This window comes from Neoarius graeffei, chromosome 12 (genome assembly GCF_027579695.1).
Source record: "Neoarius graeffei isolate fNeoGra1 chromosome 12, fNeoGra1.pri, whole genome shotgun sequence".
Taxonomy (NCBI): domain Eukaryota; kingdom Metazoa; phylum Chordata; class Actinopteri; order Siluriformes; family Ariidae; genus Neoarius; species Neoarius graeffei.
Window position 1 is genome coordinate 78,575,146 of NC_083580.1, and position 24,907 is coordinate 78,600,052.

The window sequence follows — 24,907 nt, forward strand, 5'->3', positions numbered from 1 at the left end:
GTGTTTGGGAGCAAAACTTGCTTGTTTCAGTGTGATATTTCACTGGATGCTAATCTAGTCTTACTGGGGTGGCCACTGGGATGGCCTAGCATGAAGCAAGGCCACCTCTGGTCACCGCTTAGCTCATGGATGAAAGTCTTTAAATGTATTTTTAGAAATTTAGAAAATGAACAACTGAAGAATTTCCACAACAAGTGGAGTAAAAATATCATTTCATACTTTTCCATCTAGGTGTGAGTGTGCATAGTGTGTGTGTCTCCTGAGCATGCGCCGCCTCGATGGAATCTGTTGTGATGATTACCAGTTCATTAAGATTAAACCTCTATTAAATCTTCCTGGCTATTCAACTCAAATTGGCTGAAATTACAGGCTGCGGTTACAGAAAGACATGAATTATGATCTTGACATTCGCAATACATTCTGAATATTATCAATCCTAGTCGTAACGTTAACACAGAGATTGCAAGTGACGACTCCATGAGCTGGGAAGCTGGACACTGTGTATTGTTTCATAACTCCGACATCGTAGGTCACGTCCTCTTCAAGTGTCAACAAAACAAAACGTGACCTGAGCGATAGACTCTGGGTAAACAAATGCTGTGCTTGGCGTTGCTGTGTGAGAGAACAACAGAAAGAAAGAACGCATTAAAAATGTGCAAATGGAGAAAAATTCAGCATGGCTGCTGTTTCTGGCATCTCCAGATCTCTGTGATTTTCCTCCAAGATCACCAATGGCATCACCAACAAATCCAATTAACGTGCAAACATTTCCTTACATGGACCTGGAAAAAAAGAGAGAAACTTTTCTTGTTCTGTCTGGGTCAGCTTTCTTTTAATTTAATCACAGATTCAGAGAGATTTTGATTTCCTGGATTCCTCTAAGGAAGGGAAGTAATTTTGCTGACTTGTGCTGTTTATGTAACACACACACACATGCGCGCACACACACTCCTCAATGCGGCAGTCAATTAGTGTCTGATGGCTGTGTGTGTGTGTGTGTGTGTGTGTGTGTAGGTTGCCTTGTGAGCTGTTTTAAGATTTTATTACCATGTTTTGTGATAAAAATACATATTTTGTTAGATTTCTATTCCCAGAATTACACAGCGTCTTTTATAGATCTATTTTTTTCCAAGCAAATACAGTTAGTATTCAAATTCATTGATTTAATTTCAGTGTTATGTTTATGCAGCACCACAATAGAGGCTCGTGTAGGTGACCTTGAGCTTTCCATGTGCTTTTACTGTACTGATCAATTCTCTGAGGACCACGCTCCATGATTGAAATGGGACTTTTCAGTTTGAGTGTTGGAACCTTGGAACATGAAATTGATATACACAAAAACCGAGAAAAAAAAATAGTTTGGGTTTGGGTGAGCCTGTGCCAGATTTCTGTTCTTGACTGACCGGAGCAGAGTAGTGCTGTAGTCAAGATCAAGACCAAGACTTTGAGGGGTTGAGATTAAGTCAAGACCTAAACCAAGACCAAGACAGGGCGAGACCGAGTCAAGACCACGACCAGACCTGTGTGTTAACAGGAAGAAACATTTCAAATTAGCAATGAGTCATGTCATTGGTCACATTTGAAGCAGGAAATTTCCCTCCAATCACAGTAACAATGTTAACAAATACAACCCCGATTCCAAAAAAGTTGAGACAAAGTACAAATTGTAAATAAAAACGGAATGCAATGATGTGGAAGTTTCAAAATTCCATATTTTATTCAGAATAGAACATAGATGACATATCAAATGTTTAAACTGAGAAAATGTATCATTTAAAGAGAAAAATTAGGTGATTTTAAATTTCATGACAACAACACATCTCAAAAAAGTTGGGACAAGGCCATGTTTACCACTGTGAGACATCCCCTTTTCTCTTTACAACAGTCTGTAAACGTCTGGGGACTGAGGAGACAAGTTGCTCAAGTTTAGGGATAGGAATGTTAACCCATTCTTGTCTAATGTAGGATTCTAGTTGCTCAACTGTCTTAGGTCTTTTTGTCGTATCTTCCGTTTTATGATGCGCCAAATGTTTTCTGTGGGTGAAAGATCTGGACTGCAGGCTGGCCAGTTCAGTACCCGGACCCTTCTTCTACGCAGCCATGATGCTGTAATTGATGCAGTATGTGGTTTGGCATTGTCATGTTGGAAAATGCAAGGTCTTCCCTGAAAGAGACGTCGTCTGGATGGGAGCATATGTTGCTCTAGAACAGGGGTGTCAAACCTGATCCATAAAGGGCCTTGTGGCTGCAGGTTTTCATTCCAGCCATGCAGCAGCACACCTGACTTGGCTCATTCAATCAACTGAACTGTCTTCACACAGTCAAATACTTGCAGCCACACCCACCCTTGATTAAAGGGTGGGTGTGTCAGTTGATTGAATAAGCCAAATCAGGGTGCTGCTGCATGGCTGGAATGAAAACCTGCAGCCACACGGCCCTTTATGGATCAGGTTTGACACCCCTGCTCTAGAACCTGGATATACCTTTCAGCATTGATGGTGTCTTTCCAGATGTGTAAGCTGCCCATGCCACACGCACTAATGCAACCCCATACCATCAGAGATGCAGGCTTCTGAACTGAGCGCTGATAACAACTCGGGTCGTCCTTCTCCTCTTTAGTCTGAATGACACGGCGTCCCTGATTTCCATAAAGAACTTCAAATTTTGATTCATCTGACCACAGAACAGTTTTCCACTTTACCACAGTCCATTTTAAATGAGCCTTGGCCCAGAGAAGACGTCTGCGCTTCTGGATCATGTTTAGATACGGCTTCTTCTTTGAACTATAGAGTTTTAGCTGGCAACGGCGGATGGCACGGTGAATTGTGTTCACAGATAATGTTCTCTGGAAATATTCCTGAGCCCATTTTGTGATTTCCAATACAGAAGCATGCCTGTATGTGATGCAGTGCTGTCTAAGGGCCCGAAGATCACGGGCACCCAGTATGGTTTTCAAGCCTTGACCCTTACGCACAGAAATTCTTCCAGATTCTCTGAATCTTTTGATGATATTATGCACTGTAGATGATGATATGTTCAAACTCTTTGCAATTTTACACTGTCGAACTCCTTTCTGATATTGCTCCACTATTTGTCGGCGCAGAATTAGGGGGATTGGTGATCCTCTTCCCATCTTTACTTCTGAGAGCCGCTGCCACTCCAAGATGCTCTTTTTATACCCAGTCATGTTAATGACCTATTGCCGATTGACCTAATGAGTTGCAATTTGGTCCTCCAGCTGTTCCTTTTTTGTACCTTTAACTTTTCCAGCCTCTTATTGCCCCTGTCCCAACTTTTTTGAGATGTGTTGCTGTCATGAAATTTCAAATGAGCCAATATTTGGGATGAAATTTCAAAATGTCTCACTTTCGACATCTGATATGTTGTCTATGTTCTATTGTGAATACAATATCAGTTTTTGAGATTTGTAAATTATTGCATTCTGTTTTTATTTACAATTTGTACTTTGTCCCAACTTTTTTGGAATCAGGGTTGTAAATCAGACAATACACAGGCAATTTAGTAAAATCCCCACCATTGTGGTCTTGACGGGTCTTGAAATAAAACCCCGAGTCTTTTATGTCTGAAACCGAGACAAGACCGAGTGAAAATGTGGTCGATTCTCAAGACGAGACCGAGACTTTCAAAATGTGGTCTTAATACAGGTCTCAGGTCCTACAACATTAGAGCAGAGCAAGGTCCGATGTGGTGATCTGCTGTTGCTGAGATGCTTTTCTGCTCATGACGGTTGTAAAGAGTGGTGGTTATTCGCTCATCTGGCCAACAGGCAATGAGTTTTTTCCACCATGTGTTGTCCGTCGTCTGTCCGGTGTCGTCCACATTTCACAAAAATCACTTCTCTGTCAGTTCTTCACTGAATTTTATTCTTTTTGGCAGGAAGGTAGGTCTGTCTGGGGTGCATATGGCTTCTACCAAAATTTGCATAATTACAATTAATAATAAAGATATGGAGTAATTCATCAATCCCTAATGAGCAGTTTCCACACAAATCGCTTCTTCTCCCTCAATTCTTCACCGATTTTGATTCTTTCTGGCATGAAGGTAGAGGGACCTAGAGTGCATATAACGTCTACCCAGATTTGCTTCATTACAATTATTAATGAAGTTATGGACTAATTAAGCCTTAATGAGCAGTTCAACAAAAATCGCTTCTTCTCTGTTTTGGAATTCTTTGCTGTTTTGGATTCTTTCTGGTACTGTAAATAGGTCGGTATTCCTAGGGTGGATATCATTTCTATATATAGCTTGTATATAGTGTATATAGCTTGCAACATTTATTGCACAAGGTGGCCCACTTTAGATTGTTCCTTCTGGACTAGACAGGGCCGGAGTAGCTACGCCATCACTGATGGTCTCGTTCAAGTTACCGTATCCTTCCTGTCAGCTTGATGCAGTCTCGCTGTTCACCTTTGACCTCCCTCATCAACACTGGATGTTTTCATTTTTCACACCATTCTGTACAAACTTTAGAAGCTTTTGTGCTGGGGGGGGGGGAAATCCCAGAAAATCAGCATTTTCAGAAATATCCACGTGAAACTGAATTTCAGTGTCATGTATTGTTCTACTGCCATGTAAATGGCTCATTGAGGAACTGCATGAATGGACAGTTGTTCCTATTAAAGTGGTATATCGTGAGTGTGTGTGTACTAATTGTCGAATTGTGTGCTCGAGCACAAAACAAGCCCTGGCTTGTCATTAATGCAAGTCATATTTCACATCTGGTTTTGGTTTGTGAGGCTGTAGGCAGTACTTGAGAAATGTTCAATGGCTTTGGGTTTCTGGAAAAAAAAAAAACCACTACTCAAAAAAACTAAAGGAGTTTTTTGAGACTGACCAGACACGGCACGGCGAGCCTCTTAGTGACAATCGGATTAGTAGATGATGCTTGGGCAAGAAGCAGCATGGATGACATGATCAAAAATGAATTCCAAATGAGGCACCGAATGGAAGTAATTTTCGATTCAGTCTGATTTGCTCCCTCATCCCTTTTTGGTTTGTGACTCCTGTTTACTTGTACCTCACTTGTACCCACAGTGTAATTAACAATGAGGAAAGACACTGGGTAGTACTTATTTTCTCTGCACACATCCCTCTTCCTTCTTTTTTTTTTTGAGTCCTTGGAGCTTTGGAGACTACAGACTGTTTAGCATGTTAGCATCATTCCCACACTGGAGCACAATGGCGGAGGCCCCCCGCTCGCTGCCCTGTGCATACCAGACTCCGAGCTCACCGATGTTCTGAGCCTCATTTCTAGGTCAGAGGAGGATTTTATGAATAATAAAGAGTCGGCTTTAAAAGAGAATTATTTATATCACTCCAGCAGAAGACTCTTTCTCTGCTCGTCTGTATTTCTGTCACTCAATGAGTTAAAATATAAATAGTGAAATATATCGATATATAATAATTAATGTGTCACTCTCTGAACAGCTCACTCAAGTACAAAAGCCTCGTTTCCTGTTAACACGAGACATTTTTCACTCATGCTTCAAACCCACCACTTTCTTTATCATAAGGAGAGGAAAATACTTGAGTCATTGTACGTCATACTGTCCTTGAGTACTGTTTGGAAATAATATCACTGTGGTATTGAAACTGAAGACTTGTACTCTTACTCAAGTACATTTACAAGAGAAAATAAATCATACTTTTTCCTACTTACATCAAATCAGAAATGAAATGTTTCTTTTTCTCCTCTTTATTTTCTTAGTATGGTGTGTGTGGGGGTAGACCCCGAAGCCGTTTGTTTTCAGGATAATGGCTGGCTGATGAAATTATTGGCTGGCTAGCTGACTCAGCCAAAACCTTAATGGCTGCTGCAGCCACCAAAATGTTTATGGCTACAAATGGCTGATACTGGACGTCACTGTGTGGCATATATCCGGGCGAACGGATCAAACAAATGGGGGGAATAAATAGCAAATTACCACAGGTCCCCTGGGCTCTTACTTCATTGTAAATATAAATCTAGCAAGATTGTAGTTCAATGCTAATAATAAGCTAATCTGGATTGTTCGAGGAAGGCATCTAGCTATCTACTCTCACTAGCAATGACCAGTGAAGGACTGGCAGCTATCTTACTATGATGAAAGTAGAGTGGTGGAGTACTTTTTTTTTTTATCAATCTCGAAGTATGTGAAACAAACAAACAAACAAAAAAAAAAACCTTTACACTTTCCCTCAGCAGCGGCAAAGAATGCAGCCATCTCGTTGATATCGGAGTCGATTGATGCTCTGGGTGGGTTCCCGGGTTCCCCAGTGTATCGTGGTAACGGTGTGAGGGGCGGGAAGCCAGACAGGTAGTCACAACGGCAAGCTTGTGGTGGCTCTCTGTGCTGTGATATCAGTTCTAAATCTCTACAGTGTATGCCTATACGTCTCTATTGTTTTACTACTAGTGTGTACAGTTGATCATGTTTGTGTCACTTTTCTTGTAGCTCATGATGTGGATAAACCCATTATTTGATGTGCACAATTCTTAGTGGCTCAGCCAAATTTTATTAGATAGCGGCTCAAATTGGCTTACAAAATTATTGGCTGGCGGCGGCTCAAATTCTAAATGGCGGTTTTAGCGGCGCCTGGCGGCGGCTTCAGGGTCTATGTGGGGGGGTTGACAGTTATCAATTCATACAGGATGTAAAATGAAAGCTCAGCCTTCATAATAACTCATAATTAAAAACATCAGCCTTCATAATTCATAATAACTTCATAAAGCTAGTCAGGTTTTGTAAAGTAGCTTGTTAAATTAGCTAGCTAATTTTGTAAATTTGTTTCTTCCATAAGCTAGATAGTAAAGTTTTATAAACTAGCTTCTTGAATTTGTGAGCTAGTTAAGTTTTGTAAATTAGCTCATTAAAGTAGCTAGCTAGTTTTGTAAAGTTGTTTGTTCCATAAGCTAGTTAGTAGTTTTGTATATTACCTTATTAAATTAGCTAGCTAGTTAAACATTGTAAATGATCTAGCTAGTTAAGTTTTGTAAATTAGCTTGTTCAAGTAACAAACTAGTTTTGTAAATGTGCTTGTTTCATAAGCTAGATAGTAAAGTTTTGTAAATTAGCTTGTTAAATTAATACGCTAGTTAAATTTTGTACAACCCCAATTGCAAAAAAGTTGGGACAAAGTACAAATTGTAAATAAAAACGGAATGCAATGATGTGGAAGTTTCAAAATTCCATATTTTATTCAGAATAGAACATAGATGACATATCAAATGTTTAAACTGAGAAAATGTATCATTTAAAGAGAAAAATTAGGTGATTTTAAATTTCATGACAACTAAAAGACTGTTAAAACAAGAAAAAATGTCTGCACACTTAGATCCTTTTATTCATTAAATTGCCAAGCTTTCAGTCAGAGACCTTCCTCAGGGCACAAACAGATGGAGCATACAACAAACTAATCAATTAAGATTCATTAAGGTGCTCAGTCACACCTACACAGATGAGTTGTAGTCCAAGTGTGGGAGTTGTAGTTTTTCTGTTCTTCCTGGTTTCATATTTCCTCTACCCAAGGTAGCTAGCATTAAATTGACCCCAAATGCACCAATAAAATTACCCACCACAAAAACATCTTTTTACATACAAACTTAAGTACACACACACACACACACATATAAGCAAGTGTAAGTTCAAGATAACTGCATAAACATCAGCAAGAACTTCATAAACTGCAGTTTCAAGACTTAACAAATGGTATACCTCCAATCATAACATAACACTCATGTCAAAATCTACATTTAACCCTTTGGGTTGTAGGGCATCCAATGTATGGATCCAAAACAATTCCCTTTGACATAGCACTTTATCAGTGTTCCCACCCCTTAACAATTTAACTTGCTCAATACCCTGAAACCGTAGGGAAGAAACAGGGTGGGCACACTCTACAAAGTGACAAGCCACAGGGTAATTAAGATCAACCCGTCTAATCGAACTCTTATGTTCGCTGATCCTTTGTTTTAAGCTACGTGTAGTTTTTCCCACATAGACCTTATCACAGGGACATCTTAACAAATAAACAACATTCTTTATATTGCATGTAATAAAACCCTTCACATTGTAACTTTTACCAGACCTGGGATGTGTGTGTGTGTGTACTTAAGTTTGTATGTAAAAAGATGTTTTTGTGGTGGGTAATTTTATTGGTGCATTTGGGGTCAATTTAATGCTAGCTACCTTGGGTAGAGGAAATATGAAACCAGGAAGAACAGAAAAACTACAACTCCCACACTTGGACTACAACTCATCTGTGTAGGTGTGACTGAGCACCTTAATGAATCTTAATTGATTAGTTTGTTGTATGCTCCATCTGTTTGTGCCCTGAGGAAGGTCTCTGACTGAAAGCTTGGCAATTTAATGAATAAAAAGATCTAAGTGTGCAGACATTTTTTCTTGTTTTAACAGTCTTTTGGTTTTGTTTTGCACCTTTTCATCGTGAGTGCGGTGTGATTCATTTAAATGAAATTTCATGACAACACCACATCTCAAAAAAGTTGGGACAAGGCCATGTTTCCCACTGTGAGACATCCCCTTTTCTCTTTACAACAGTCTGTAAACGTCTGGGGACTGAGGAGACAAGTTGCTCAAGTTTAGGGATAGGAATGTTAACCCATTCTTGTCTAATGTAGGATTCTAGTTGCTCAACTGTCTTAGGTCTTTTTTGTCGTATCTTCCGTTTTATGATGCGGCAAATGTTTTCTATGGGTGAAAGATCTGGACTGCAGGCTGGCCAGTTCAGTACCCGGACCCTTCTTCTACGCAGCCATGATGCTGTAATTGATGCAGTATGTGGTTTGGCATTGTCATGTTGGAAAATGCAAGGTCTTCCCTGAAAGAGACGTCGTCTGGATGGGAGCATATGTTGCTCTAGAACCTGGATATACCTTTCAGCATTGATGGTGTCTTTCCAGATGTGTAAGCTGCCCATGCCACACGCACTAATGCAACCCCATACCATCAGAGAAGCAGGCTTCTGAACTGAGCGCTGATAACAACTTGGGTCGTCCTTCTCCTCTTTAGTCCGAATGACACGGCGTCCCTGATTTCCATAAAGAACTTCAAATTTTGATTCGTCTGACCACAGAACAGTTTTCCACTTTGCCACAGTCCATTTTAAATGAGCCTTGGCCCAGAGAAGACGTCTGCGCTTCTGGATCGTGTTTAGATACGGCTTCTTCTTTGAACTACAGAGTTTTAGCTGGCAACGGCGGATGGCACGGTGAATTGTGTTCACAGATAATGTTCTCTGGAAATATTCCTGAGCCCATTTTGTGATTTCCAATACAGAAGCATGCCTGTATGTGATGCAGTGCCGTCTAAGGGCCCGAAGATCACGGGCACCCAGTATGGTTTTCAAGCCTTGACCCTTACGCACAGAGATTCTTCCAGATTCTCTGAATCTTTTGATGATATTATGCACTGTAGATGATGATATGTTCAAACTCTTTGCAATTTTACACTGTCGAACTCCTTTCTGATATTGCTCCACTATTTGTCGGCGCAGAATTAGGGGGATTGGTGATCCTCTTCCCATCTTTACTTCTGAGAGCCGCTGCCACTCCAAGATGCTCTTTTTTATACCCAGTCATGTTAATGACCTATTGCCAATTGACCTAATGAGTTGCAATTTGGTCCTCCAGCTGTTCCTTTTTTGTACCTTTAACTTTTCCAGCCTCTTATTGCCCCTGTCCCAACTTTTTTGAGATGTGTTGCTGTCATGAAATTTCAAATGAGCCAATATTTGGCATGAAATTTCAAAATGTCTCACTTTCGACATTTGATATGTTGTCTATGTTCTATTGTGAATACAATATCAGTTTTTGAGATTTGTAAATTATTGCATTCCGTTTTTATTTACAATTTGTACTTTGTCCCAACTTTTTTGGAATCGGGGTTGTAAATTAGCTAGAGTTAAATTTTATAAATGACCTTGTTAAAGTAGCTAGCTTCTATAATACGTGCAAATTAGCTTATTAAATTAGCTAGCTAGTTTTGTAAATTTGTTTAATTAGCTAATAAAGTTTTGTAAATTACCTTGTTAAATTAGCAAGCGAGTTAAATATTGTAAATTACCTTGTCAAATTAGCTAGCTAGTTAAGTTTTGTAACTTAGCTTGTTAAAGTACCTAACTTCTATAATATGTGTAAATTAGCTTATTAAATTAGCTAGCTAGTTTTGTAAATTTGTTCAATTAGCTAGATAGTAAAGTTTTGTAAACTACCTTGTTAAATTGGCAAGCAAGCTAAATGCTGTAAATTATCAAACTAGTTAAGATGTATAAATTAGCTTGTTAAAGTAGCTAGCTAGTTTTGTAAATTTGTTTGTTCCATAAGCTAGATAGTTAAAATTTGTAAATTAGCTTCTTAAAGTAGCTAGCTTCTATAATATGTGTAAGTTAGCTGATTATATTAGCTAGTTAGCTTTGTAAATTTGTTCAATTAGCTAGCTAGTAAAATTTTGTAAGCTAGTTTGTTAAATTAGCAAGCCAGTTAAATTATGTAAACTAGCTTAAATTAACTAGCTAGTTAAATATTGTAAATCAGCTAGCTAGTTAAGTATTGTAAATTAGCTTGCTAAATTTGTAGTGAGTTAGATTTTGTTTTAATTGCTAATGTTGCTTTGCATTCATTCCAAAAGGGTTATTAAACATTCGCTAACCAGTTCATGAAATTCGAGTTTGCAGTTACCTTAAGACACATTGCTTCGCAAACTTGCTAGTTATGCAGGACCAAGCATGATGAGCTTTTCTGCTCAGCTCTTTTCATTAAAGTAAACTTAAAATATTTACTTCTTACTCTTGAAGACTTGAGTATGTTTAAATGTAGATACTTTACTTTTACTCCGAGGCAAATTTTAAGTACGTTGTATCTGTACTTTTTCCATCTTACCCATTTTTAAACCCCAGTCACCTTATGTTCTCATCTACACACTTCTACTCACTCTTTCACCAACATGTCCTCATGTGGTTGGTTTTCTTTTTAATCTCTTTGTCCTGCTGGATTCTGGCCAAGGCGACAAGCTGGGAATAAGCTAAGGTTGAGTCAGGCCAAGGCCTTGATGGGAACACTCGTGTATGGTTAGAGAGTGAGATTTCCCCCCAAGGCCACGGCTGCTGATCATTAACAAGTTATAGGAGAAACAGTCAGAGAGAGGTGAGGCAAGAAGAACAGATCGATTCAGTACCACGGGGGTTTAGACACGGCAGAAGTCTACAGCTCTATCCTAAGGCTGTTGTGTGTTTGGAAAGGTCACATTAGCACTTAATTTTCACATTCTTTTGTGCCTTGAAGTGTTTGTATTTGTACATGCAAGTTGGTAATTAGTAATGAGAAAGAAATGAAGGATGCTGTTGGTTGATTGGTTGAAGTGAACAGTTGATCAATGGTGTGATATACGATACTGAATAGACATGTTTGAGCTTCATTACTTATAAATAAATCTCTAACCAATTCTCTAATTGAGCAGCTACTGCCCATGAGAATGAGGCGTCTATCTCAAATATACGAAGGAATGAGGAAAGAGCTGTCTCTGGTTGTTCCAGCTAAATTTCAAGTGCTCTTGAATTCACAATCGGTGTACCTGTTCCTTAGTGTTATAGGCACCAGTATGATACTATTTATTTAACAGTTATTCCATGAAATCGAGTCGTACATGAGCTAAGGCGCGTAGCACCGAGTTGTCTATAATCCATGTATGACGAGATTGAGTGGAATAACTGTTTTATTCTAACCACATTTACTGGATTTTGAGAAACAGAGCATTTTTATTTTTTGCAAATTCAATAAATAAAACCTTTACACAAAACAGCCAACAAAATCATTTCCGCATAGAATGTAAACAAACCGGGGAAATGACAGGAGCAATTTGTGAAAAATTCGATAATAATAATAATTGTTGAAAAATAAAAAAAGATACGTTCTTACCATCAAATATCTTCATTCCATATTTTGTTGCTTTTTTGTGGTATTTTTGGGGTTTTTGTTTTCAAGTAGAGTTTTATTTCCTCCTCGGTTAGTTCAGCAACACGCTCCGCCATTTTCTTTCTTTCTTATTATGATTCTTTTGGGGGGGCGGCACGGTGGTGTAGTGGTTAGCGCTGTCGCCTCACAGCAAGAAGGTCCGGGTTCGAGCCCCGTGGCCGGCGAGGGCCTTTCTGTGTGGAGTTTGCATGTTCTCCCCGTGTCCGCGTGGGTTTCCTCCGGGTGCTCCGGTTTCCCCCACAGTCCAAAGACATGCAGGTTAGGTTAACTGGTGACTCTAAATTGAGCGTAGGTGTGAATGTGAGTGTGAATGGTTGTCTGTGTCTATGTGTCGGCCCTGTGATGACCTGGCGACTTGTCCAGGGTGTACCCCGCCTTTCGCCCGTAGTCAGCTGGGATAGGCTCCAGCTTGCCTGTGACCCTGTAGAAGGATAAAGCGGCTACAGATAATGAGATGAGATGAGATTCTTTTGGGTTTCTTGGTGGTTGGCAAACCAACTTAAAGGTGCAATACTGCCACCGTCTGGGCTGGAGTGTGGAACAGGATATTGGGGGGGGACCCAAAACAATATTCTTTTAGCTATTTTATTTCTTTTAAATACTTGATAACAAAGTGATATATCTGACTTGATGCACTCGGCCATTTTGTTTTTCTCTACTCACGGTATACGAGCTGATATCCTAGAAGTAGAGTAGCCAGAGTGCGCACTTTTACCATATCCAGTGAATATGGATAGAATAATAAATAATTTCTCCTTGTGGATCAATAAAGTCCATCCATCCATCCATCCATCCATTGAGAACTTGCCTTACATTCATCCAATTAAATGCTCTCTAGATGGTATATGTCCCGCCCACAGGAGTATGTTTTGCTCTTGGTTTTGCTCATCTCCTTATCATTACACGTGGTGTGTTTTGGCTTTGCGTCTTCCTGCACACTGTTCTCTTTTCCGGCCCTTGCCTGGATGAGGTGAAAAATAGTTGGCATTAATTCATTTTGAACAGGATGGAACACCGTTTTCAAAATAAGCCCAGAACACATCACAGTAATTCAGAAACTGTATTTACATGCCTTACATGACACATTATACACTAACTGGCCACTTTAATAGGAACTTGTACTATTCGATTCTAAGACTCCTGTTCTTGGCTGCAGGAATGGAACCCAATGTGTTCTTCTGCTGTTGAGATCTTCTGAGATGCTTTTCTGCTCACCACGGTTGTAAAGAGTGATTATATGAGTTACTATATCCTTCCTGGTAAAATCCTCAAACCAATCTGTCCGTTTTGTGAGCTCTGAGCTCTATCAACAAGGCGTTTGTTTCTACCCACAGAACTGTCGCTCATTCACTCAGTGTTTTGCTTTTTGTTTTTCGCACCATTCTGTGTAAACTCTACAGACTGTTGTGTGTGAAAACCCCAGGAAGGAGATCAGCAGGTTCTGAAATACTCAAACCAGCAGTCCATCTGGCCCAAAGTACCAACACCCATACCACAGTGAAAGAAAGAAAGTCGCACTTCACTGTGAGATCACAATCTTTCTCATTCTGATGTTTGAACATTGTGAACATTAACTGAAGCTCTTGATTTGTATCTGTGTGATTTGATGCATCGTGCTGATGTTGTGAAGGGATCAACTGATTAAAACAGCAGATGGATGTGTGGGTGAGTGTATATCACTCAGTAGCACATTTATGCTGTGGTCATGTCCGTATCATAAACCTGCTGTGAGCAGGAACATGATGCCACTGTACTCTCTGAATGGTGTAGAACTGATGCAGTCAGTAAACCCAGAGGAGTTGTTGATCCGTCATCCGTAATGCTTCCTACCAGTGCATTAGACCTTCTGTTCCTGCGTTTGTTGTGCTGCGTAGCATCGCACTACACTCCTACGCCTCACAGCAATGAGAGAATGAGATCCACAAAAAAACCATCAAAGCAATGCCATTTTTGTTGTATCTGGGCTATATCGGATCTCTCATACTTCTGTCAAATATATTTCTGTCACAGTGATCTATACAGTATACTGTAGTGTCTGGACAAGCCGTCGTCCTACAAACAGCAATTATTTATTTTGTTTCTCCCACGTGGCGGGCCGTAATGCCATTTTTCTCCTCTAGGTTAACGACATCCTTGACCTAAAATGAACTGTTGTTGCCCTCAGTAGAGCGAGCTTTTCATTCTGCTTCTCTGGAGCCAGACACCTCTGAGCTTTAGAGAGAATGTAAGAATGCTGGATCACTTTGTACTTGGGAATTAACTAAAATAAATGTGGTTATTTAATTAAAGCTGCGCATAATATCATCGGTTAATTGTTATCATGACAATAAAGCCTTTGAAAACCTCATAAGCCCAGTACAAACCGTGTGTAACTCACAGAATCGATGGACGATTGTGTCTTTAACATGAATAACGCAGGACATTTTGGAATGTTTTTACAGGGTAATGTCAATGCAAATAGATGACTTTAGCACTGGAATGGAAGTGTTTACTGTGTACTGAAAGATTCACTACACAAGTAGGTGTAAATGAATCCTACCTAGGGGCAGGTATTAAATTTGTAAAAGTCTGTTTGTGCCATTCGTAGACAAAATAACACTCAAATTCTCAAAGCTGTTATGTCTCTCACTCTCTCAAAATAGACAGACTGTTTGAAATTATGACTTTAATATCACTGTGGTAAGGTTTTGTTTTTAAGATTAAATATTAAACACTAGGTCGCACGGTGGTGTAGTGGTTAGCGCTGTCGCCTCACAGCAAGAAGGTCCTGGGTTCGAGCCCCGTGGCCGGCGAGGGCCTTTCTGTGCAGAGTTTGCATGTTCTCCCCATGTCCGCGTGGGTTTCCTCCGGGTGCTCCGGTTTCCCCCACAGTCCAAAGACATGCAGGTTAGGTTAACTGGTGACTCTAAATTGAGCGTAGGTGTGAATGTGAGTGTGAATGGTTGTCTGTGTCTATGTGTCAGCCCTGTGATGACCTGGCGACTTGTCCAGGGTGTACCCCGCCTTTCGCCCGTAGTCAGCTGGGATAGGCTCCAGCTTGCCTGCGACCCTGTAGAAGGATAAAGCGGCTTGAGATAATGAGATGAGATGAGATGAGATATTAAACACTAGGTCGCATGGTGGTGTAGTGGGACTGCACTGTCACCTCACAACAAGAAGGTTCTGAGTTCAAGCCCAGCAGCCGATGGGGGCCTTTCTGTGTTTAGTTTGCACGTTCTCCCCGTGTCTGTGTGGGTTTCCTCCGGGTGCTCTGGTTTCCACCAAAGTCCAAAGACATGCAGGTTAGGATAATTGTTGGCGCTAAATTGACTGTAGGTGTGAAAGTGTGTGAATGGTTGTTTGTCTCTGTGTGTCAACCCTGCAATGACCCGGTGGCTTGTCCAGGGTGTACCCCGCCTCTCACCCATAGTCAGCTGAGATGGGCTCCAGCTCGCCCGCGACCCTGCACAGGATAAGCACTTATGGATGGATGGATGGATGGATGGATGGATGGATGGATATTATACACTTACACATGTCTGATACCCACAACATTTTAACCAGCCGATATAATTTCACACTTCTTATAAGTTGATATTATATTTGCATACATGTGGCTAGTTTAGGAGTCCTTTGAGATCTGAACATTCCAGAGAACAATTAAAAGACGTACTATTGACTGGATGTGAGCAATTGCGTGCTCTGATTGGCTACTCTACTACTAGGATATCAGCTCATATACCGTGAATAGAGAAAAACAAAATGGTGGAGCGTGTTGCTGAACCAACCGAGGACAAAATAAAAACTCTACTCAAAAACAAAACCCCAAAAAATACAAAAAAAAGCAACAAAATGTGGAATGAAAGTATTTGATGGTGAGAACAGATCTTTCTTTTTTTTTTCAAGAATTATTATTATCGCATTTTTCACAAATTGCTCGTCATTTCGCCGGTTTGTTTACATTCTTCATCTTTAAGCTTTAAAATTTGTTAATTTATTTTAGACTGGTTCAAAAGCTCAAAGAAGTTTGAAAATCACAGAACTGAAATGTCCAAGGAAGAATTAAATAAATGTCTAAAGCTGTTCTGTACCTCGGAATGACAGCAAGACGGCACGTTCTACAAAAAAACAACACTAATAATAATAATAATACATTTTATTTATAAGCGCCTTTCAAGGTACCCAAGAACACTGAACAGTAAAAAACAAACAATAAAAGCAGAACAATAAAATAATAATAATAAAATAATAAGAAATCAATAATAATAACAACAACGTTATTAAAAATCAAAGAGAAAAAGCCAAGCTAAAGAGATGTGCTTTTAGCTGTTTTTTGAAAGAGGACAGTGTTGAGCATTGGCGCAACGCTAGTGGCAGGGCATTCCACAGCTTAGGGCCATTAACACTGAACGCCCTGTCACCCATAGAGCAGAGCCGAGAGTAAGGGACTGCTAATAGGTGGGCATCTGTGGAGTGAAGATTTAAAGGTAACTGATATGGAGTTAGGAGATATGATAAATAGGGAGGGAATTGACTAAAGTCACTTCGTGCAGCCATCGATAGGTTTTTAAGAAGTCTGCCTAAGCAGAAATGATTTTCTCAGACGTTTTGTATAAAGTTTTATTTATCACATTTGCTAAAAATAAAAATTCTCTGTTTCTCAATAAAACAGTTATTCCACTTAATCTCATCATACATAGATTATACACAACTCAGTGCTACGCGACTCGTCGGCTATCAGCTCATGTACGACTCAATTTCATGGAATAACAGTTTTTTTTATATATATATATATTCTTTCTCCTCCCTCTTTATTTATGCAGTTTATCAGGCTGCACATGCTAATAAGCACTCTCTATTCATCATCATAGTTAATCAGGACTTCATTCGGGAAGTTATGAGCATTGTTCACAATCTTCAGCAGTGAATTTAGAATACATTCCAAGCCCTATTACAATGACTCTCGAGAGCACTGTACTCTTCGTTCAGTACTGCCCGGTTAATAAACCAGCATTCGATGTTTTCCTTTATGTTGTAATCTTAACTAACTATCTTTCAATCTCTCTTTGTGTTCTCCAGGGCCTTGTACACATACGAAGATGATAGCAACGATCTGGCCCTGGCATCATCAGGAGGTAGGTCATCTTCAGCCATAATTTACCCTCATGTGCATCTGACACATCTTCTATTGAAATAGCTCCATCATGGTGATGGATGATGCTCATTGTCTCCATGACGATTAGCATAACCATTGCTGGGGTTAAATATCTGTTTGAGTCGAATGATGTGTGAGAGCTTCGTTCAGTGATTGTTGTCTATTGTTAATAGCCGAAAAGTGTTTGGAGTTTGAATCATATTCAGTGTGACTGCCGTTTTCACTGCAAATGCCATCTCATTATCTGGGTAATAGTTTATCAGATCGAACTACAGGGAGTGTCTCTCTCTCTCTCTCTCTCTCTCTCTCTCTCTCTCCACTCAGTAAACCTGTAATTTTATCAGTGCAATAGAACAGGGTGATGTGTCGAGATCTAAGGCCACCTTTCAGATTGTATTGTTGTTGGCACAGGACTCTGTTCATTCATTATTTTGATTGGGAGCCAAGAACAGATGCTTATTTTATCCAGTGGAGGGTAATTTATATTATATTATATTATATTATATTATATTATATTATATTATATTATATTATATTATATTATATTATTATCTGTAGCCGCTTTATCCTGTTCTACAGGGTCGCAGGCAAGCTGGAGCCTATCCCAGCTGACTACGGGCGAAAGGCGGGGTTCACCCTGGACAAGTCGCCAGGTCATCACAGGGCTGACACACAGACAACCATTCACACTCACATTCACACCTACGCTCAATTTAGAGTCACCAGTTAACCTAACCTGCATGTCTTTGGACTGTGGGGGAAACCGGAGCACCCGGAGGAAACCCACGCGGACACGGGGAGAACATGCAAACTCCGCACAGAAAGGCCCTCGCCGGGCACGGGGCTCGAACCCGGACCTTCTTGCTGTGAGGCGACAGCGCTAACCACTACACCACCGTGCCGCCCTATATTATATTATATTATATTATATTATATTATATTATATTATATTATATTACGGGCGGCACGGTGGTGTAGTGGTTAGCGCTGTCGCCTCACAGCAAGAAGGTCCGGGTTCGAGCCCCGTGCCCGGCGAGGGCCTTTCTGTGCGGAGTTTGCATGTTCTCCCCGTGTCCGCGTGGGTTTCCTCCGGGTGCTCCGGTTTCCCCCACAGTCCAAAGACATGCAGGTTAGGTTAACTGGTGACTCTAAATTGAGCGTAGGTGTGAATGTGAGTGTGAATGGTTGTCTGTGTCTATGTGTCAGCCCTGTGATGACCTGGCGACTTGTCCAGGGTGTACCCCGCCTTTCGCCCGTAGTCAGCTGGGATAGGCTCCAGCTTGCCTGCGACCCTGTAGAACAGGATAAAACGGCTAGAGATAATGAGAGGAGATATTATATTACTCTACCTGCTTCATATTATAAGGAAGAAATAACACATAACAGGCCATGGTGTTACAGAAAAATAATCCACAGTGAGGTGGAGTGATGCAGCCTGATACTAAGCGGAGATACTGTTACCACCTTGAAGTGGATCAATTTCACAAAACAGCATGGGCCAAAGTGTGTTATTATGCCCTGCTGGCTGAAAGGCCCAAAGGGGGATTATGTCTTGGCGATTTCCATCCGTCCCATCCGTCCGTCCCAGGAAGGGTGTTCACTTTCTGAAATCAACTCCTCTCACAATTTTTGGAGTAATTTCATGAAACTTGGCAGGATTCTTTGTTATATGTCAGTAATACGCATATTGTAATTTCATTAAATTGGGTCACATTTTACCAGAGTTACAGCCCTTGATTAACAAAATTATACCTTGACAACCTCATGAAAGTGTGTTTTCCTTCTGAAATCAACTCTTCTCACAATTTTTGGAGAAATTTCACCAAACTTGGCAGGATTCTTTGTTATATGTCGGTAATATGCAGATTGTAATTTTGTTCAATTCGGTCACATTTTACCAGAGTTACGGCCCTTGATTAACAACCTTGTACTTTCACAATTTCATGAAGGTGTGTTTGCCTTCTGACATCAACTCCTCTCACAATTTTTGGATGAATTTCTCGAAGCTTGGCAAAAGGCCTTGTTATATGACGGTAATACGCACATTGCGATTTAATTTTGTTTGTGAAAGTTTTACCAGAGTTTTGACCCTTGATTAAATAACTTGTACTTTGACAGTTTCTTGAGGGTGTACGTTCTTCTGAAATCAACTCCTCTCACAATTTATGGAAGAATTTCATCAAACTTGGCAAAAGGCTTTGTTATATGACAGTTATACACATATTGAAATTTCGTTTAATTTGGACAAATTTTACCAGAGTTATGCCCTTGATTATTAACAGACTTGTACTTTGGCAGTTTCATCAAGGTGTGCTTGCTTTCTGAAATCAACTACCCTCACAATTTTTATCCCCCGCTGGCTGAAAGGCCCGAAGGGGGATTATGTCGTTTGTGATGTCCGTCCGTCCCAGGAAGGGTACTCACGTTCTGAAATCAACTCCTCTCATAATTTTTGGAGGAATTTCACAAAACTTGACAGGATTGTTTGTTATATGTCGGTAATACGCATATTGCAATTTTGTTCAACTGAGTCACATTTTACCAGAGTTATGGCAGAGTTGCCAGCAGGGGATATCGTGCTCTCAGAGCACTGTTGTTGCTCTTATACATCAGCATTTTCCCAGTGATTGCAATTCTTTATTTATTAATGAACAACACCTCAAGCTTTTTAACCTTTTCGAGCGACATTTAGTGTCGCAGATTGTCTGAAAAACAAATTAGGTCCTTTTATCACGTACGTTATAGCAGCTGTAAACACTTGCGCTCTCTTCAGGCTCTCTCTCTCTCTCTTTTTTTTCTATCTTGAAGTTACTAAGACAAAATATCACAGCTTGTCATGTTAGAAACCACAAAGTCCTCTGTTTGTGTCAGGAAACTTGATACACAGCGCTGAGTGGGGACTTATTCCAAAATGTTAATAAATTAGTCTCCGAACACAAAGATTGTTAAATAGCTATATTTAACAATTCCACAAAATCGAGTCGTACACGAGCTGAGAGCCGACGAGGCGTGTAGCACCGAGTTGTCTATAAGCCATGTACGACGAGACTGAGTGGAATAACTGTTTAATTGAGAAACAGAGCATTTTTTTTTTGGGAAATTCGATAAATAAAAACTTTATACAAAACGTCTGACAAAATCATTTCCACTTAGGCAGACTTCTTAAAAACCTATTGATGGCTGCACAAATTGATTTTAGTGTTGTTTTTTGTAGAAAGTGCCGTCTTGCTGTCATTCCGAGGTATAGAATAGCTTTAGACATTTATTTAATTCTTCCTTGGACATTTAGTTCTGTAATTTTCACATTTCTTTGAGCTTTTGAACCAGTCTAAAATAAATTCAACAAATTTTAATACTTAAAAATGAAGAATGTAAACAAACCGGCGAAATGACAGGAGCAATTTGTGAAAAATGCAATAATAATAATAATAATAATTATTATTATTATTATTGTTTTTATTGAAAATAAATTTTTAAAAGATCTGTTCTTACCATCAAATACTTTCATTCCATATTTTGTTGCATTTTCTTTTTTGTTTTGGTTTTTTTGGGGGGGGGTTCGAGTAGAGTTTTTATTTTGTCCTCAGTTGGTTCAGCAACATGCGTCGCCATTTTATTTTTTCTCTATTCACGGTATATGAGCTGATATCCTAGTAGTAGAGTAGCCAATTAGAGTGCGCAATTGCTCACATCCAGTGAATGTGGATAGAATATGATAATTATTATTATTAGACTTGGAGATAATGATGGAACGTCCACCATACAAGCCTCTGTGAATGAGAATATTGAAACAATAACATTGTAGAACAAGCGCATTAATAGAAAGGGTGATTTTATGTTATAGCTGGAACAGAGGTGTTCTGTTACAGAAAATTAATCAACACCTTCAGATTCGAGAACTCAATCACGCTGTGGTATAATCACTTTTGCTCATTAGTGATAGCAAAGGGACTGGGACGTGTCATTATCCTTTTTATCCTGAGCTGCCGGAGACGTGTGTGTGTGTGTGTGTGTGTGTACGCGTGTGCCTTTACCTCCTCTGCCAGAAGCCTGGGTCTGACTGTCTGGTTCTGATTTAGCTTTTAAGCTTTCAGTACAACTGACTGGAAGTGAGTCACTAACCCAACTGTCTGCTTCACTAATTAACTCGGCAGATCCTTCAGCTTCGGAGGTTGCTCACACATTAAGACACACTGCTTCCTGACACACACTTAACCTCGTCTTGGATTATAATGCACTCATAGTGTGGCTCTTCTTTGATGTTTGTCTTTTTATGATAGGACTAAAGTTAATTCCTCTCCAGGAAGCAGATAATGTACAAGCTCTCGCATGTTTTGAATAGAACTCGGGCTCAGGGTTAAAACAACAACCAGGGTTATAATATTTAATATTGAGATCACAGCAAAAATGCTTTTATTGCATTTTATATTAAATCAAAAGCTTTTCAGGACAGATTTTTCTTTCAAATTCTTTTCCAAATCCAATTACAATCTTTATTAGCTCATCCGGCCAACAGGTGATGAGTTTACGCCATCATGTGTTGTCCGTCGTCCACATTTCACAAAAATCACTGCTTCTCTTTCAATTCTTCGCCGATTTTTATTCTTTTTGGCGGGAAGGTAGGTTTGCCTGGGGTGCATATGGCTTCTACCCAAATTTGCATAACTGCAGTTAATAATCAAGATATGGAGTAATTAATCAAGCCCTAACGAGCAGTTTCCACACAAATCGCTTCTTTTCCCTCAATTCTTCACCGATTTTGATTCTTTCTGGCATGAAGGTAGGGGTACCTAGGGTGCATACAGTATAACTTCTACCCAGATTTGCTTCATTACAATTATTAATGAAGTTATGGACTAATTAAGCCTTAATGAGCAGTTCAACAAAAAGGTCAATTCCTTGCCATTTTGGATTCTTTCTGGCAAATAGGTCGGTATTCCTAGGGTGGATATCGCTTCTACAGTGGTGCTTGAGTTTGTGAACCCTTTAGAATTTTCTATATTTCTGCATAAATATGACCTAAAACATCATCAGATTTTCACACAAGTCCTAAAAGTAGATAAAGAGAACCCAGTTAAACAAATGAGACAAAATATTATACTTGGTCATTTATTTATTGAGGAAAATGATCCAATATTACATATCTGTGAGTGGCAAAAGTATGTGAACCTTTGCTTTCAGTATCTGGTGTGACCCCCTTGTGCAGCAATAACTGCAAGTAAACGTTTGCGGTAACTGTTGATCAGTCCTGCACACCGGCTTGGAGGAATTTTAGCCCGTTCCTCCGTACAGAACAGCTTCAACTCTGGGATGTTGGTGGGTTTCCTCACATAAACCGCTCGCTTCGGGTCCTTCCACAACATTTCGATTGGATTAAGGTCAGAACTTTGACTTGGCCGTTCCAAAACATTCACTTTATTCTTTTTAAACCATTCTTTGGTAGAACAACTTGTGTGCTTAGGGTCGTTGTCTTGCTGCATGGCCCACCTTCTCTTGAGATTCAGTTCATGGACAGATGTCCTGACAGTTTCCTTTAGAATTCGCTGGTATAATTCAGAATTCATTGTTCCATCAATGATGACAAGCCGTCCTGGCCCAGATGCAGCAAAACAGGCCCAAACCATGATACTACCACCACCATGTTTCACAGATGGGATAAGATTCTTATGCTGGAATACAGTGTTTTCCTTTCTCCAAACATAATGCTTCTCATTTAAACAAAAAAGTTCTATTTTGGTCTCATCCGTCCACAAAACATTTTTCCAATAGCCTTCTGGCTTGTCCACGTGATCTTTAGCAAACTGCAGATGAGCAGTAATGTTCTTTTTGGAGAGCAGTGGCTTTCTCCTTGCAACCCTGCCATGCACACCATTGTTGTTCAGTGTTCTCCTGATGGTGGACTCATGAACATTAACATTAGCCAATGTGAGAGAGGCCTTCAGTTGTTGAGAAGTTACCCTGGGGTCCTTTGTGACCTCGCCGACTATTGCACGCCTTGCTCTTGGAGTGATCTTTGTTGGTCGTCCACTCCTGGGGAGGGTAACGATGGTCTTGAATTTCCTCCATTTGTACACAATCTGTCTGACTGTGGATTGGTGGCGTCCAAACTCTTTAGAGATGGTTTTGTAACCTTTTCCAGCCTGATGAGCATCAACAACGCTTTTTCTGAGGTCCTCAGAAATCTCCTTTGTTCGTGCCATGATACACTTCCACAAACATGTGTTGTGAAGATCAGACTTTGATAGATCCCTGTTCTTTAAATAAAACAGGGTGCCCACTCACACCTGATTGTCATCCCATTGATTGAAAACACCTGACTCTAATTTCACCTTCAAATTAACTGCTAATCCTAGAGGTTCACATACTTTTGCCACTCACAGATATGTAATATTGGATCATTTTCCTCAATAAATAAATGACTGAATATAATATTTTTGTCTCATTTGTTTAACTGGGTTCTCTTTATCTATCTACTTTTAGGACTTGTGTGAAAATCTGATGATGTTTTAGGTCATATTTATGCAGAAATATAGAAAATTCTATAGGGTTCACAAACTTTCAAGCACCACTGTATATATAGCTTGTATATAGTGTATAGAGCTTGCAACATTTATTGCGCAAGGTGGCCCACTTTAGATCCTTCCTTCTGGACTAGACGGGGCCGGAGTGAGCTATGCCGTCATTGATGGTCTCTTTATTATGTGTTACAGGATCTGATATCTGTTATGTTTTCTCAGATAACAGATCCACCATTTTGTTGTTGTTGATGATGATGATGATGGTATTAGATCGGTACCACCTCTTTGAACAGAGTAAATGTACCATGCTGCTGCTCTCTTCCAATAAATGGATAACTTGTGATTCAATTAAAAATTAACATCTACCATTTATCCAATTAGCTGATTTTCGCTAAGTGCACCAATATTGCTGCTGTCATCCCTGTTTTAATTAATTGAGGAAACCAAAATCGTAATCGCAATTAAAATCTGATTAATTGTGCAGCTCTAATGAGAACTGATAAGTTTCATTCTGCAAAAGACAACACCATTACTGTTATCAGCTGGATGTAGCAGCTGACTCGTATTATTTTCCAGGAGCATGACTGTATTTAGAATTTAAAAAAAAAAAGAGTCAAGTCTCATCTTGTCTTGTCTTTCTATCTGCCCTTGAACCACAGATGGCGGCCTGGCTGAAATCATGGTCACCTTTGATAACAGCCGCATCATGTATGGCTTCTGCAGCCTGAAGGAGCCGACGGCCGCCCTGCCTCGCTACATCCTCATCAACTGGGTGAGTCAGGCCCCTGGAAAGCACAAAGTATCCACCGAGCGGGTTCGCTCTTCCGAGAACGTGTTAGTGTTCTGTTGCCGTCGTCTGATGGCTCATTCTAAGCGGCTGTGTGTTTTATAACCACAAGCGGTAAAGGAATAAGAATAATTTCATCCCACACGTCCCACGATCCACCGTAGTCCTTGAATCTGACATCCTGAGCGCTGTATTTTCCCCCACATTTATTACAGTCATGAATAAACGCACGGTTCTCTCTCTCTATGCCACTGTAATCAGTTTGTATTGTATGAGTAATGTTCCTCTTGAATGGGCACTGATCAGATTGTTAAAGACAAAAATATAAATATAACCCTCTCCGTACACTCCGTGTGAATTGTTACATTGCTTTGTGAAAATGAGCAGCCTTGGTTAATGACTGAATTGAGAAAACAGTATTCTTCTCAGGGTTTTATAAAAGCTGTGGGTGGTTTTGTAAAAAAAAAAAAAAAGGC

General features: G+C 39.9%; 1 protein-coding gene across 2 annotated transcripts in view; it reads left to right on the top strand.

The window, feature by feature from the left end:
• dbn1 (drebrin 1) overlaps positions 1 to 24,907 on the top strand; it is a 162,995-nt gene that overhangs the window by 84,413 nt on the left and 53,675 nt on the right. For both annotated transcript variants that reach the window (XM_060936490.1, XM_060936489.1), the window contains exons 2-3: positions 17,051 to 17,106; positions 24,304 to 24,416. In XM_060936490.1, the coding sequence (XP_060792473.1) occupies positions 17,051 to 17,106; positions 24,304 to 24,416 (169 nt within the window). The remainder of the gene's footprint in view (positions 1 to 17,050; positions 17,107 to 24,303; positions 24,417 to 24,907) is intronic.